The sequence below is a fragment of the Physeter macrocephalus genome, chromosome 2 (genome assembly GCF_002837175.3).
Source record: "Physeter macrocephalus isolate SW-GA chromosome 2, ASM283717v5, whole genome shotgun sequence".
In the NCBI taxonomy this organism is placed as follows: domain Eukaryota; kingdom Metazoa; phylum Chordata; class Mammalia; order Artiodactyla; family Physeteridae; genus Physeter; species Physeter macrocephalus.
This window is the reverse complement of record NC_041215.1, coordinates 101340535-101355876: the sequence shown is the minus strand read 5'-3', so window position 1 is coordinate 101355876 and position 15342 is coordinate 101340535. Positions and strand designations below refer to the sequence as shown.

At 38.2% G+C, this 15342-nt stretch overlaps 1 protein-coding gene across 3 annotated transcripts in view; it reads left to right on the top strand.

The window, feature by feature from the left end:
* HSPD1 (heat shock protein family D (Hsp60) member 1) overlaps positions 1–15342 on the top strand; it is a 31022-nt gene that overhangs the window by 1959 nt on the left and 13721 nt on the right. For 2 of the 3 annotated variants that reach the window (XM_024124484.1, XM_024124485.3), the window contains exons 3-12: positions 302–554; positions 1188–1270; positions 2113–2208; positions 2611–2704; positions 3804–3972; positions 5540–5639; positions 6203–6448; positions 6842–7016; positions 7302–7480; positions 7862–8362. In XM_024124484.1, the coding sequence (XP_023980252.1) occupies positions 302–554; positions 1188–1270; positions 2113–2208; positions 2611–2704; positions 3804–3972; positions 5540–5639; positions 6203–6448; positions 6842–7016; positions 7302–7480; positions 7862–8014 (1548 nt within the window). In that variant the 3' untranslated portion in view covers positions 8015–8362. Of the gene's footprint in view, positions 1–301; positions 555–1187; positions 1271–2112; positions 2209–2610; positions 2705–3803; positions 3973–5539; positions 5640–6202; positions 6449–6841; positions 7017–7301; positions 7481–7861; positions 8363–15342 lie in introns of those variants that run through there. The other variant, XM_055089242.1, reaches the window with a different exon arrangement.

Below are 15342 nucleotides of genomic sequence, written 5' to 3'. Positions count from 1 at the left end.
CTGGAATTTCATTATAATCTACCAAAGTGGTATTGGTTCATCTTGTATCATTGTATAAGAAGACATCTTAAGTCTCTAAAATTTTTATCATCCAAGGTTATGCACTTAGCAACAAAGGTCATTTTGTCTGTTAACTAAGAACATTGATGGACTTGCCCTTGAGATTCATGCTGTAGATCTGATAAAAATTGTCAGATGTTGCATTAAGGCTTTCAAAGTAATTGCCTATTATGAAAACTGCTGTAAGCTAAATAGTACTTGGAGCGTGTGACTCTGTCACATTTTTTTTTCTCTGCAATAGGGAAGGACGGTGATTATTGAACAGAGTTGGGGAAGTCCCAAAGTGACAAAAGATGGTGTGACTGTTGCAAAGTCCATTGACTTAAAAGATAAATATAAAAATATTGGCGCGAAACTTGTTCAAGATGTTGCCAATAACACAAACGAAGAGGCTGGGGATGGCACCACTACTGCTACTGTACTGGCACGCTCCATTGCCAAGGAAGGCTTCGAGAAGATTAGCAAAGGTGCTAATCCAGTGGAAATCAGGAGAGGTAGGAATGTCTCTTCATTGTCACCACAGTGTTTTGAACTATCTGTTAAATTGTGTTAGAAAGTTGACTCTTTCTTGTTTCTCCTCTCTCCTAAAAAAAAAAAAATCTTTTAAAATCTTAAAAAAAAAAAAAATCACTGAGTAGTACTCGAATTCCTGACTATGTGGTGGGCACTGTGCTGGGTGGCAAAGAGGAAAGTCTGACTAAGACATTCCCCGTTTTCCACAGTCATCCATCCCTGTGTCTTTGTCCCCTGGCCCTCTTCTCCCACAAACCAAGTTTATTGGAAGTTACAGCATGTGCCATTCACCTTGAAAGTAATAAGTTTAATGGGGATTAGAGCAGAGAGAGATGATACAGTTTTGATGTTTTACTTTAGTTATTTGGAAAGTAGGGCTAAACGAGGAACCAAGTCACCCAGGATGTCAGATGGGGTTTTTTAAAACAGCTTTTAAAGTTTCTGTTTCAGTGCATGCCATCCAACTCCCATGTGATTAGGAAAAGTACTGGTACAGAAGCAGTGCATAAGCGTTAAGGCATTGAAACACTTAACATGAATCAGAATTTTTACTTGACGTGGAGCCACGAGAGAATAAGCATGTAATTCAAGAATAATATTTATTCTTGAACCAGGTGTGATGTTAGCTGTTGATGCTGTAATTGTTGAACTTAAGAAGCAGTCTAAACCTGTGACAACCCCAGAAGAGATCGCCCAGGTATGGATTTTTTATAACATTTTATGATAAAGTTAGAATTATTTTTTAGTAATATGATTTTATTCCATAATTACACAACAGTATCAGAATAACAACATTACCCAGTCACCAACATTGGAAGCGTTTTTCTTACTGCTAATGCATTTGAAAATTTCCCTGACCAGGGATGGAAGCCATGTCCCATTTAGTGGAAGTGCAGAGTCTTAACCACTGGACCACCAGGGAAGTCCCCATAATTTGACTCTTAATGAGATGTCGTTTTCGTTCTGCATGACTGAGTAAAAACTCATTTGTATGTGTAGAAAATGTTCTTTGGCCATTTATCAAAGGTGCATAATTTTTGTCATGTTGTAATATTGCCACGTTTGCCAAGGGGAAGAAAGTAACAGGATCAACCTCCTTTTTTCCTTTTCTTTCTTTTTTTATTTTTTTGGGGGGGTTTTTTGGCCATGCCACCTGGCTTGCAGGATCTTAGTTCCCGGACCAGGGATTGAACCCGGGCCCCTGCAGTGAAAGCGCCAAGTCCTATAGGACCACAGGACCACCAGGAATTTCCTGTTTTCTGTTTTTGTTTAAAAGAATAATTGTGTGTTTATTTCATATCTTTCAAAAATAATGTGGCCAAATACTGGATTTTTTAAAAAATTGAAAACAGGATCAATACTTCATGACAATTATTATGCCATAAAAGCCCCTCCCTCTTTCTCAACCGCCACCATCACCCTCCCTCTAGCTTCCCACCAAGGACCTACCAATTTGGAGGTTACTGAGAAAAGGGAGGGGAGTTGATTGAGGACTGTAGCCTTACCTTTCAATTTGGAAGAGTAATTTGATTGTTTCAGGTTGCTACGATTTCTGCAAATGGAGACAAAGAAATCGGCAACATCATTTCTGATGCTATGAAAAAGGTTGGAAGAAAGGGCGTTATCACAGTAAAGGCAAGTGTGTTTTTAATGACACATAGAAATGAAGTGTCTGGTAATCTGAGTTTTATAAATATAAAAATTTGATCTATATGTGTTTCCAAAAGTATATTCCGTATCATTCTTTCATGTGTAATATTGGCACCTGTATAGAATAGAGTGCTTTCTGTGTTTTGTGTGAATTTTTAACCTTTGTCTTCGGGAATAAATCCATTCTAACTTAGATGGTACTGCCTTCTAGCTGTAAATATTAGTTCAAATACATACATGTATTCTTGCAGAAGTGGAGTTGGATGCCCTGGGACGTTTGCATATTCCTATCTGGATTCCTAATGAGAAGCAGGGACTATTAATTGGTCTACACAGTTTTTATTTCTTTAATGAAATTCACATAACGAATTCTTTGACTTTTCATAGGATGGAAAAACACTGAATGATGAATTAGAAATTATTGAAGGCATGAAGTTTGATAGAGGGTATATCTCTCCATACTTTATTAATACATCAAAAGGTAAGAGCAAATCAGTAACTAAGTTTTTTTTTTTTTTTAAACATAGTTTGCTATGTGACAACCTGAGGGCATTAGTCAGTGTCAGACCTCAAAAGTAAATTCACGTGTTCCTCACATTTCTTTGGATTTCTTCCTTATGATGCTGTCAACCACTCAGCATTTTCCCAAAGTCGAGCTCTGAAACTAGTTCTGTAGAATGTGAGCAAGTTTCTGTTTTATGGTAAAGTAAGTGTTGGACATGCTGAGTGAACAGAGTTAAACAATTTCTTACTGTGAGACTTCTCAGAGCCTTAAAAATGATCATATACAATGTGAGTTTCCAAATAGGTGATGTAGAATGTGGATTTTTTTTAAACTTATTTGATTACAGAACACTTTTCTCATGGTCTGTCTCTTGGACTTAGAGTAATATGGAAACACACTGGAAAATGCTGCACGGCTGCACCAGTGTGGACTGGCGTGAGCAAGAAGTTAGACAGGTTTTGAGGGTGAGCAGAGAAATATAAATTTGATGTAGAATAATTATGACAAGATGATTTTGGAATAAATTATCTACTTGGAACAACTTACCATTAAGCAGGAAGGAGCTGGTGCCTCTAAACTAGACCACCACACATCCATTGCATCTGAACAGGGATGAGGAGAAAAATGCAAATTGGAAGAAAGCATCATCAGACACAGTGGAAATGGTTGTGATCCAACACCTTTAGAAGCAGACTGAGAGCTCACCAGGGGACTGAGGCAGTAATGGCAAATTCACTTATGTATTATTTACAATAGTTATATATTTCCTATTATTTATTACTCTCTTCCTCTACTTGAATGAAAACTTCTAAAGAGCAGAGGTTTTTTTTTTTACTTTTTTCCCACTGATCTACCCCAAGAGTCTAGAACAGTGCCTGGCACTGGCACCCAGTCAGTGATCAATAACAGTGAATAAATAAATAAAGTTCATGTATATGAGAAATGGAAGGAAAAACATGAACTCATCAATCACTTTTAAAGTGTACTGGAGCTTTGGTTTAGAGGTTTTTCTAAATTGCAGTCATTTTTAGGATAATGTTCTAAAGTTGGTTAGAAATGTTCTTTGCTTTTGCAGGTCAGAAATGTGAATTCCAAGATGCCTATGTTCTGTTAAGTGAAAAGAAAATTTCTAGTGTCCAGTCCATTGTTCCTGCTCTTGAAATTGCCAATGCTCACCGTAAGCCCTTGGTCATAATTGCTGAAGATGTGGATGGAGAAGCTCTGAGTACACTCGTTCTGAATAGGTAATAGGCAGTGGTATTTGATTTATGTTTCTGTGTGGAAGGCAGTTATTTGTATTGATGTTTGAAATCTCTGTTATGTACCTTCACATTGAACTACTTGTGTTTGTATAATATTAGTGTGATTCATGAACCCTTGGTCCAGTTATGATTCTGTCTTTTTTGAATGGGGTCCCAGAGTCCTTAATGTTTTGTGCGACTTTCTCATAAGATAGCCTAAGTGTTTACAGTTGTTTTGAAGATAAATGACTGAGTTTTATTCTTTTTTTTACAAAAAGACTTCTGGAAAAAAGTATTTTCACAATTACAATTTTTCATGGGAAGAGGTAAACAACCACCATTCTGAATAATCTGTTAAAAGGAAAATTTTGTTAATGAGTAGTCTGAAATAGAGAAATTGATACTCAACCTAAAGTAAGTTGAGGTCTGTTCTTTTAATTTTTTTAATCTATAGTTTAACGTATTACTTTTTACTTTAAGATAGGTAGTGTTAACGCTATAAACAGAATTTTAGGGCATTGTTAAAATACATATTATTCCTAATCTTAGAACTGAGGTACATCAGAAATGAGAGTCTCCAATTTTCATTGTAATGGAAATGCACAAATGAAATAGCAGGTATATATTAGAGAATTGAGTACTTCGACCTAAGTGAGTTTACTTATCCTGGAATGTTTGTAGACTGGATATGCTTTTGGGATTATGAAAAAAGCCCTAGAGATTGTGGGATTTGAAGCCGAAATAGAAAAACAGTAGGCCTGACTGAAGAGTTTTCATTGAGCCATTTTACTGGTAGCTATAAAGTTGGATCTCCAGTTTACTTCACATATCATCAGAGGTTAACCCTCTGATTTTTATTTGGCTCCTTAATAAAATTGACCAGTTCTGTCTTAGTTTGTACATTCCTTCCATTTCAGTCTGGTCTCAAATGGGCACTTTTAAAATTGTATATTCTGAGTATTCATTACCTGATTAAAATGTAGATAAGCTTAATGATATTCTCAGCAATATTTACATTTATAAATGAACTGAATTAAAAACACTGCTTGCTTGGAATATAGCCAGTATTATATAACTGTAAATGGAGTATGTAACTTTAAAAATTGTGAGTCACTGTGTTATATACCTGAAATATATAGTATTGTAAATCAGCTATACCTCAATAAAAAAGAAGAAACTGCTCAATCTTGACTTTAATAGCAACTTAATCTAATACTAAATGGAACCCATGGGTTAAGGGTAAATGCTGATTTGATAATCTCCAAATTTAATATATAGTAATTCTGATTTTCACAAACTATAAAATAGTTATTACTATTTACATGATTTCAACTGGAAAGGTCAGCATGTAAGGTTAGCAGTTTATTAAGAAGGTAAGCAGATACTGGCAAATATGGATAAATGGAAAATTGCCCTTTCCTGGCTCAACTTGACCAAAAGTTGCTAGGAAGCAAAAAAAAAAAAAAAAAATCTTTTTAAAGTGCAGTTTCCTAAGTAACCTTAGTTGTCAGAACTTGAAGTAGACAGACATTTTTATAAAATTTAAATCTTATTAATAACTTCTTAACAGGCTGAAAGTTGGTCTTCAGGTTGTAGCAGTCAAAGCTCCAGGTTTTGGTGACAATAGAAAGAACCAGCTTAAAGACATGGCTATTGCTACTGGTGGTGCAGTAAGTAAAATAAAGTGTGATTTTGGTTTACTGAATGTTATTTATACATCCTGGTCTGAAATTTATAGGCAGAATTCACATTTGCATAGTCAGATACTACCATCTGAAATGTTTACTTAATCTGTGTTTTTATTAGATGTTTGGGAGGTAGAGATTGGGTTAAATAGTGATAAGTTTCCTTTCTTTAACTCGCCAAGAGTCTGGCCCAAGAATGGGCTTACTGACCTGTTTTCAAGAATGTAGTAGAAAAGACATGGGATCTAAGAGTTAGGCCTAGGGTCTAGTTTTGGTTGCACCAAAAGTATGGTGATGAGTTTTCTGAGTTCACAGTTTTCTCAAAGTTAATAATTGAGAATTAAGTGAGAAGTTGGAACTGTCATGAAAGACTATATTCAGACTTTGTTTAGTCTAGCTTTGGTCTCAAAATCTCACATTTCAAAGAAACACAGTATTGCAAGATGGTTCTTCTATCAAAACACCTGTAGGATATATTATTAATGAACTTGGTGTAATGAAAAAAGCTGTAATCTGTAATTTGTTCATTCTTTAAAATGTTTTTTTAGGTATTTGGTGAAGAAGGACTAACTCTAAATCTTGAAGATGTTCAGCCTCATGACTTAGGAAAAGTTGGAGAGGTCATTGTGACCAAAGATGATGCCATGCTCTTGAAAGGAAAAGGTGACAAGGCTCAAATTGAAAAGCGTATTCAAGAAATCATCGAGCAGTTAGATATTACAACTAGTGAATATGAAAAGGAAAAACTGAATGAACGTCTGGCAAAACTCTCAGATGGTGTTGCTGTGCTAAAGGTAAGATTTCATTGTTATAAATAAGCTTCTTGGGTTCTAAGCCCAAGATGACTATTTCTGTGGTATGTAACCAAAATATTTAGGGAATCAACTTCTTTGTGGAGATATTTATTATATAAAATTTCTTTACTGAAACATTCCTTCCTTAAAACCAGAATTGAACTTGTAGTGGGTGAGTTGTGTGGGAACAGATGTTTTGTTTATAATCAGTCTAGGGTCTGACTTGTGAGACACACTCTATTAGCTGTTTAATCACGTAGTTACTTGTAACAAATAGGCAACCTTTTAAAAATTGCTTTTTAAGTAAACTAGGTGCTTTTTAATGACTCTTTTGGCAGTCAGCTTCTTGAATGGGAGAAGCTATACTAACTGGAATTCTTTTTTAATCTTTAGGTTGGTGGGACAAGTGATGTTGAAGTGAATGAAAAGAAAGACAGAGTTACAGATGCTCTTAATGCTACACGAGCTGCTGTTGAAGAAGGCATTGTTTTGGGAGGGGGCTGTGCCCTGCTTCGGTGCCTTCCAGCCTTGGATTCAATAACTCCAGCTAATGAAGATCAGAAAATTGGTAAAAAGTTACCTTAGTAATGAATTTACTTGTAGCCTGATTTTAGTCTTTCTGTTGTTAGAATTACATCGTTGCTGCCACTAAATGGAATAAGAAGTCATAAAGCAATTTCCAGAATAACAAAAGTAGAATAGCACTGATGTCAGAGATCTATCGGGGAATGATTTGACCTGTGGTATTTTCCCAATTGGAATTTTTCTACGTCTGTACTCTCACAAGTAGAATTGTGCTATAATAATTACAAAGGAAAGAACTAAATTTGCTAAAAATTTATTTTCTTTATAGGTATAGAAATTATTAAAAAAACACTCAAAATTCCTGCAATGACCATTGCTAAGAATGCAGGTGTTGAAGGATCATTGATAGTTGAGAAAATTTTGCAGAGTTCTTCAGAAGTTGGTTATGATGCTATGCTTGGAGATTTTGTGAATATGGTGGAAAAAGGAATCATTGATCCAACTAAGGTAAATAGTTCACCAGTGTCTAAAAATACTTTCAAGAACTCTTCATTAAGTCTTGTTAATTTTTTTTTAAATTAATTTATGTGGTTGCGTCGGGTCTTAATTTTGGCACACAGGATCTTGCAGTGCGGCGCGCAGGCTCTTTGTTGAGCACAGGCTTCTCTCTTGTGGCACATGGGCTCCAGAGCATGCAGGCTCAGTAGTTGCGGAGCATGGGCTTAGTTGCCCTGCAGCATGTGGGATCTTAGTTCCCCGACCAGGGATCGAACCTGCATCCCCTGCATTGGAAGGCAGATTCTTAACCACTGGACCATCAGGGAAGTCCCAAGTCTTGTTAACTTTTTACTAAGGAAAAGTAATATTTTATCAAAACTTTTTTCCTAGGTTGTAAGAACTGCATTACTGGATGCTGCTGGAGTGGCCTCTCTGTTAACTACAGCAGAAGTCGTAGTCACAGAAATTCCTAAAGAAGAGAAGGACTCTGGAATGGGCGGGATGGGTGGGATGGGAGGTGGGATGGGAGGTGGCATGTTCTAATTCCCAGAATAGGGCTTTACCGCTGTCAGTGAGCTGCGAGGGGAAGCTCAAGGCAGTGTTCCTCACCAGTAACTGGAAGAGAGGTCAGTTGAAGGAGATGACTGAAGAAAAGGCTGGCTGATATTTAAGAAAATCACTATAACCATCAGTTACTGGTTTCAGTTGACAACATAGAATGGTTTACTGCTGTCATTGTCCATGCCTACAAATAATTTATTTTGTATTTTTGAATAAAGACATTTGTACATTCCTGGTAAATGAGTGTAAGAGCCATGCACCAATGTACTGCTTTCAACTTAAATCACTGAGGCATTTTTACTACTATTCTGTTAAAATCAGGATTTTAGTGATTGCCATCAACAGATGAGAAGTTAAGAAGCAGCCTTTCTGTGGAGAGTAAGAATAATTGTGTACAGAGTAGAGCAATATCCAATTATGTGACAACCTTTGTGTAATAAAAATTGTTTAAAGTTAATTGTGTTAGCCTTTCCATGATCCTAGAGGATATGAGGAATGAAAGAAAGCCAGTTGAAGAGGGAGGGGTAAGGTAAGGTTTGACCCAAGTCTTAAAATGTTATTCTCCTTATAGTTTCTTTATGTTTCTCTGTTTATCTTTGCTGCAGACTGGATTATATTATTACATTGGTAATGGGGGAAATTTTGAAAGGTGACAACTGTGAATGTTGTATGTGTTGAGGTTTGGCCGTAAAGAAAAGGGCAGCTTGTTTCTTTTAAGGGTTATGGTTACTGTTCCGGAGTCTCAGCATCACAGATAAGCAGTGGGTTCCCTGCTAGGTACCCACAAGTAAGGAGGGCAGGGTTTACAGTATGAGTGTACTTCAGTGGAAAGGAGAGGTGTGCCATTCAAGCATAATGAATAGCAGGGAAGGGCATCCACGACTTGATAATGCACGGCCCAGTGTGATCACCTTTATAAGAACTTGAAGTGGGTTTCCGTCTCAATGCACTTAGTCTTTATTAGATAAAACAGTATAGAAGTATGGCTTTTAAAACAGCTGTGTGTGCATGCGTGTGTGTGTGGGGGGGCAGATAACTGATTTGCAAGATAGAACATTGCTTTCTAATTTAAAGCACAAGATCTTATGCAACAAGAACATTAAGTTTTTTCACTTTAATCTGTGCCAAGAATGTAGTCTTATCTTGGAGCTATAGAATCGATCTGCTCGGTGAGAAGGAACTCCAGTTTGTTGCTCAGTTTGACCCTGGGGTTGCTGCTAAGAGGTCTGGTATAAGGTAGGCACTGAGGCAAATGTTTCTACTTTCCTTATCTAGTATGAATAGGACAGGAATAGAAGGAAAAAGTCCATCACAGATCAAAAGTCAAACTCACTTGAAATCCTGCGCCTAGAAATACCTTCGCTTTGTTAACTTGGTTGGGTTAGAAAAAATGACGAGATTAGAGGGGACTGACTGAACGAATAAAAGGCATTTTAAACAAAACTTGTCTAGAATGTACTTACGGTTATTCAAGTGGCAAAAGGCAACCTAGCTAGTAGTATCAAGGGTTGGAGGAAAAGAGAAACCGTGGGGAATGGTTTTATATAGTTTGTATTTTAAAGGCCAAACGAAATGAGTAGAAGAATAGGTAAGAAATGAGAAACAGTGGGACTTGAAAGATTTTTAGGTGCTTTTCTTTTTTCTAGTTGCTGTTTGATCAGAGAATGACTAGAGCCTAAAGAGATCAACAGGAGAGGGAAATTTACTAGGTGTTATGTGCTAGACCCTGGACTAAGTCCTTGGATTATTTTAACCCTTAGAACCACCTTGGATTAGGAATTACTTAGCAAACCTATGCTACAGTTAGTAAACTGAGGCTCTGAATGGTTAAGTAATTTACACAAAGTCTCAGAGCTATTAAGTGGTAGACCCCAGATTTGAACCCGGGTTTAATTGAGCTTAAACCAAAGAGCAAGCCTGGAATGAACCCCTAAGCCAGGATCTAGGCAATTTAAAAAAACCCAAAAGCTGCAGCCAGAGAAATAAATACAGATAAATGGGGCAATTCCCTTTTCCTTTTGACTAGAATAACTGCACAAGGTGATTGCAGTTTGGAGAGATTACAGAGGAGCAAGAGTATGAAGGATCAAGACGGTTCCTTCAAATAGCATTTGGTCAAGACTAAAGATGCTAGTGACTAGGTGAGGAAGCAGGAATGGTAGATCTCTGAGGAAACCTGCTCTGGGCACTTGTGGAAATCCCTTGGGAAACCACACAAAATAACAATATAATGTCCAGGCCCCAATTGCCTTGCTGTGAAAGCAAGCAGGATTTATTTGAACAGCACAGGCTTTTCAAGGCAAAAATTTTGCAGGAGTGTGTTAGAACAAATCTATGAGCCTGAGAGAGAAAAGGGGCATGGAGGGGACACAAACACACCCAATATTTATCCCTGACCATGGAGGTGAAGTTGTTTGTTTAAATTTATTTTATTTATTTATTTATGGCTGTGTTGGGTCTTCATCTCTGTGCGAGGGCTTTGTCTAGTTGTGGCAAGCGGGGGCCACTCTTCATCGCGGTGCGCGGGCCTCTCACTATCGCGGCCTCTTGTTGCGGAGCACAGGCTCCAGACGCGCAGGCTCAGTAATTGTGGCTCACGGGCCCAGTTGCTCCGCGGCATGTGGGATCTTCCCAGACCAGGGCTCAAACCCATGTCCCCTGCATTGGCAGGCGGATTCTCAACCACTGCGCCACCAGGGAAGCCCGAGGTGAACTTTTATAAAGACAGCTGGATCTGCTTTAAAAATGGATAAAGGAGTAATCAAGGAAAAAGAAATGCCACTATTAAGTCAGATCCTGCTATTTCAGGAAAAGAGTTGAGGAAACATTGTTTCTACTGCAATCTGGGCAGTTCCAGCTAGGCAGAAGGAGAGTCCAGTAACCAACTAGCACTGGTCATGAATAATCAAATGAAAGAACATCCAAAAATGGGTTTTAAGATAATAAATTTTCCAAATTTCCCAGAATTTAAAATTTGAAGTTAACCTCCCAAGGGAATGAAACATTGGAGCTGAACTCAAGAACCTCATGAATGTTGATACATTCATGAGACAACATTAAGTTTCTATTTATACTGACAAATCGGGTCAATACATCACAAATAACACGAGTTAGGTACTGACAACCACACAAAACTTGAAGAGTACTTCATTTCCAGGAAAGATATCAAGTTTCTAAGCATTAAAATCTCTGAAACACAAAGGATGCAAGAACCTCATGATGTAACAAGTTTTGATACAAAAAGGATAAACAAGGTCCTATTGTATAGCACACAACTATATTCAATATCCTATGATTAAACCATAATGTAAAAGAACATTTAAAAAAATGTGCGTGTGTGTATATACATATAAATATAACTGAATCACTTTGCTGTACAGCAGTAATTAACACAGCATTGTAAATCAACTATACTTCAATTTAGAAAAACAAACAATTCCCTGGTGGTCCAGTGGTTAGGGCACCTCGCTTTCACTGCCGAGGGCCAGGGTTCCATCCCTGGTTGGGGAACTAAGATGCCACAAGCCACGTGGCACAGCCAAAAAACAAACAAAAAAAGGGACTCACCCTAAGGTTCAAAGCTCAGAATCACATTGGCCTGTGCTGTCAGGTTACACATCCCCACCAAGAATCTAACAGTCGGTTACCAACATCCTGCAACCTCAGCTGGTCTAAGATGGTGTCTCTTCTTGAGTCTAATTAATATACTGAATGTCCAGAAGGATATAAAAAACACTCAAACAGTCAACCTCAGGAGAAATAGAAATAATAAATATAAGATGCTGAAATAGTAACACTCATCATTCATGTGTAAATATTATTACTGTATCATAACATTGTGGGGTTTTCCGTCTCATAACATGTTTAAGAAGACATTCAAGAGAATCTGATATATTGAATTTGCAATTTTAATTAAATGTTTAGAAGTCTTTGAATATAATATTTAAATGTTCAGGGAAATTTAATTTCATACACAGATTGATCAGTTATATAAGCAGTATGTGAATATCTAGAGAAATGCTGTTTAATTTTAAAAGAAATTTCATTAATAAATTCATAGATTAATAAGACATTAAACAAGGTACAAATAAAAGTATATTACCCCTTGCTGCAAAGCCCCTCTGACATTTAAAAAAACAACAACAAACTCAAAAAATGGTCCTTACCAACAACGTAAGGAATTCCAGGGCAACTGAGGGGAAGGAGTAGATGAGGGACATCAGTGGATCTATAGGAAGTTAGAAAATTGATGGAAAAGTGATGTGACTTAGAGTTGATATAACCTAAGAACCTGAAGAAGGATTACAAGAAACGAAGTACTTAGTCCCACAGAACTTCCCCAGAGATTTAGCATTTGGACTCATTGGATTCTGGGAGTCTAGGGAATCAGGTAAGGCCAAGTGTGGGAGTGGAAACGAGGGTGAAATTAGCTGAAGGATTACTGAGATATTGGACTCCTAGGTCTCCAATTTCCCACACCACCAGGTAACTATTGCCTACAGGTTAATTCTCTGTGGAAATTGAATAGGAATGAATCTCAGCCTGGGACACCAGAAAGAGCAGAGAGCTGGGGTAAGAGAGGGACCTAAAAGATTAAGGGAAAGCCTACATTCCAAACTGTGAGACCCTCAGTCCCTTACTAAACTTACAGAATGCCAACAGCCAGGCATTATTTCTACTCCATCTCTCCCTCTTCCTATTCCCAGCCCCATATTTCTCTAGGACAAGAGATAGAATCCTTACGTAGGAAAACTGTGAAAAAAGACCTCTAGATTCTGCCATGTGGGGAGTCCGCCAGTGAAAAGGCTGGCTCACCCGATCACCTTACAGTGAAACTCACCAGTCAGTATGCCCCATCTTAATTCCAGTAAACCGTATAGTACCTTGCCTTCAAATATTAACGGACAAACAAGAACCATTAGACAGTCGAGGAAGCCTTCAATGTGAGGAGAATAGCAAAAACCAGAAGGGGCCTAAGGGAAACTTAGTATCTTAAGAAAGATGAGATCTTGTTTCCTTAAAAGACGAAAGCTATGAAATAAAGGAACAATTAGAAAATAAAAAAATCTTGGAAATTAAAACTATGGCAAATATAAAATTAACTGAAAGGTCTGAAAGACAATTGAAGAAATCTAAAAGGCAGAACAAAAACAGATGGAAAATAGGAGGAAAGAAGATAAAGATTTAATACAAGAAATAAAATGTCTAAATACTTAGGAATTCCTGAATGAAAGAACCAGAGAATATGGATAGGAGGAAATTATCAAACAAATAATTGAAGGAAATTCCCCAGGACTCAAAGAAATGAGCCTGTGACTGAAAGGATCTGTAAGTTGCCCTGCACAATTAATAAAAGACAGGGCAACACGACCGATCAGCATGCATTTCCAGACTACCCAAGTTAAAGAGTAGATTTTAAAAGCTTCTAGAGACCAAAAAAAGGATGCTAAAATGAAGTACTGGTTATAAGAATGGCATCAGACTTCTCAAGAGCAGCACCGGATGCCAGAATACAAAGAAGTCAGATTTTCAAATTATGGGGGATGGGAGGGATTATTTTTAATGTGGCGTTCTATAGTCAATCAAGTGTGAATATAAAAGAATGACATCTTCAGATACTCAGGGATTCTAAAAATTTAGCTCCCATTCGCCCTTTCTTAGGAAGCCACTAGAGGATTTCCTCAGCATTTTGAGAGTTAAAAAAAAAAAAGGAAGCCAAAAGATCCAGGATATAGGAACCCCAAGAGGAGAGAGGTGAAGGGAAATCCTAGGATGATTAGGGAATTACACTTGCACAACAGCATGGAAAGCAATCAGTTCAGATTGGAGCAGGATGAAAGGGTGGCTGCAAGTAACTGAATACCTAACTCTAAGTGACTTAGACACTCGAGGTCTGTTGTCTCACGTAACCAGAAGTGCCCACTACAAGGTTGGTTCATTCAACCCTTGATGTTAGGGTTCTGAATTGGCTTTTCTGGAATCATTGCCTCTTCCCTTTTTCCCATCTGAAAAGATGGCAGACGTAGCTGCAAACTTCACATCCTCATGCAACCAGGCAAAAACCAAGGAAGAGAAGTTTCTCTTCCAAGTTTCTTTCCACAGAGATAAAAATCTTATCTAGCAAGTCCTATCCCATCAGTCCTCCCCTCAGATTTCACTGACCAGATGCCAATTCAAGAAGTTTATAAAGGTGGTGTTGTTTTCCCTCTTATGATATGGAAAGCACAGATGCCAAATTTTAAGTCCACAGGTCACAGACTTCAGAGCAAACACAAGAGCATACATATTTGAGCCAGAATGCATGGGTTTGTCTCTACCACTTACCAAGACGTGTGTTCTGACAATACTTGGGGAACCTCATGGGTCAAAGGGATGGCTAGATCAAGGCAATATTTGGGTATTCCTGGGTTCCCTTACCAAAATACCATGTACATACTATCATAATACCAGTCCAGTCACACCCAACCACTAAGTTAGATTGTAAACCTAAGTCTACTTATGGCACTTTAAGAACAGTGGTAAAGTACAGGTTCTTATTTCCATTAAAAGTGTAGTAGGGGCTTCCCTGGTGGCGCAGTGGTTGAGAGTCCGCCTGCCAATGCGGGCGACACGGGTTCGTGCGCCAGTCCGGGAGGATCCCACATGCCGCGGAGCGGCTGGGCCCGTGAGCCATGGCTGCTGAGCCTGCGCGTCCGGAGCCTGTGCTCTGCAACGGGAGAGGCCACAGCAGTGAGAGGCCAGCACACGGCCAAAAAAAAAAAAAAAAAAAAAAAAAAGTGTAGTAATACTGTACAGGGAAAAAGAGAAAATATCTGGGGTCTTATCTTTGCCACTTAAAAAAAAAACTTTGTTTTTTAAAAGGTGCCTAATTTTTTCTTTTTTTGGCTGTGCCGCTCGGCACGTGGGATCTTAATTCCCTGACCGGGGACCAAACCCACACCCCCTGCAGTGGAAGCGCGGAGTCTCAACCACTGGACTGCCAGGGAAGTCCCCAAAGGTACATAATTATATACAAACTACTTATGCTCTGGGAAGATACCTCATTTGTACGTGGAAAAATACTTTACCTGTATGAAGGCATAATCAAGCTCCATGTGAGTAGACTGTAAGAATCCTTCACCACTGTATACCCACCATGTGGCAGCGAAGCAGCTACTCACAACAGATTTACTGAACAAATTGATACAAACACGCATTCACATAGGGAACGAACTAGTAAGTTCCCTTGCTGATCTGAGGAAACAAGGGAAGGGTAATTAATGCAAGAGGGTTGTTGGGTATGGAATGAAGGAAGGGAAGGGAATCAATAT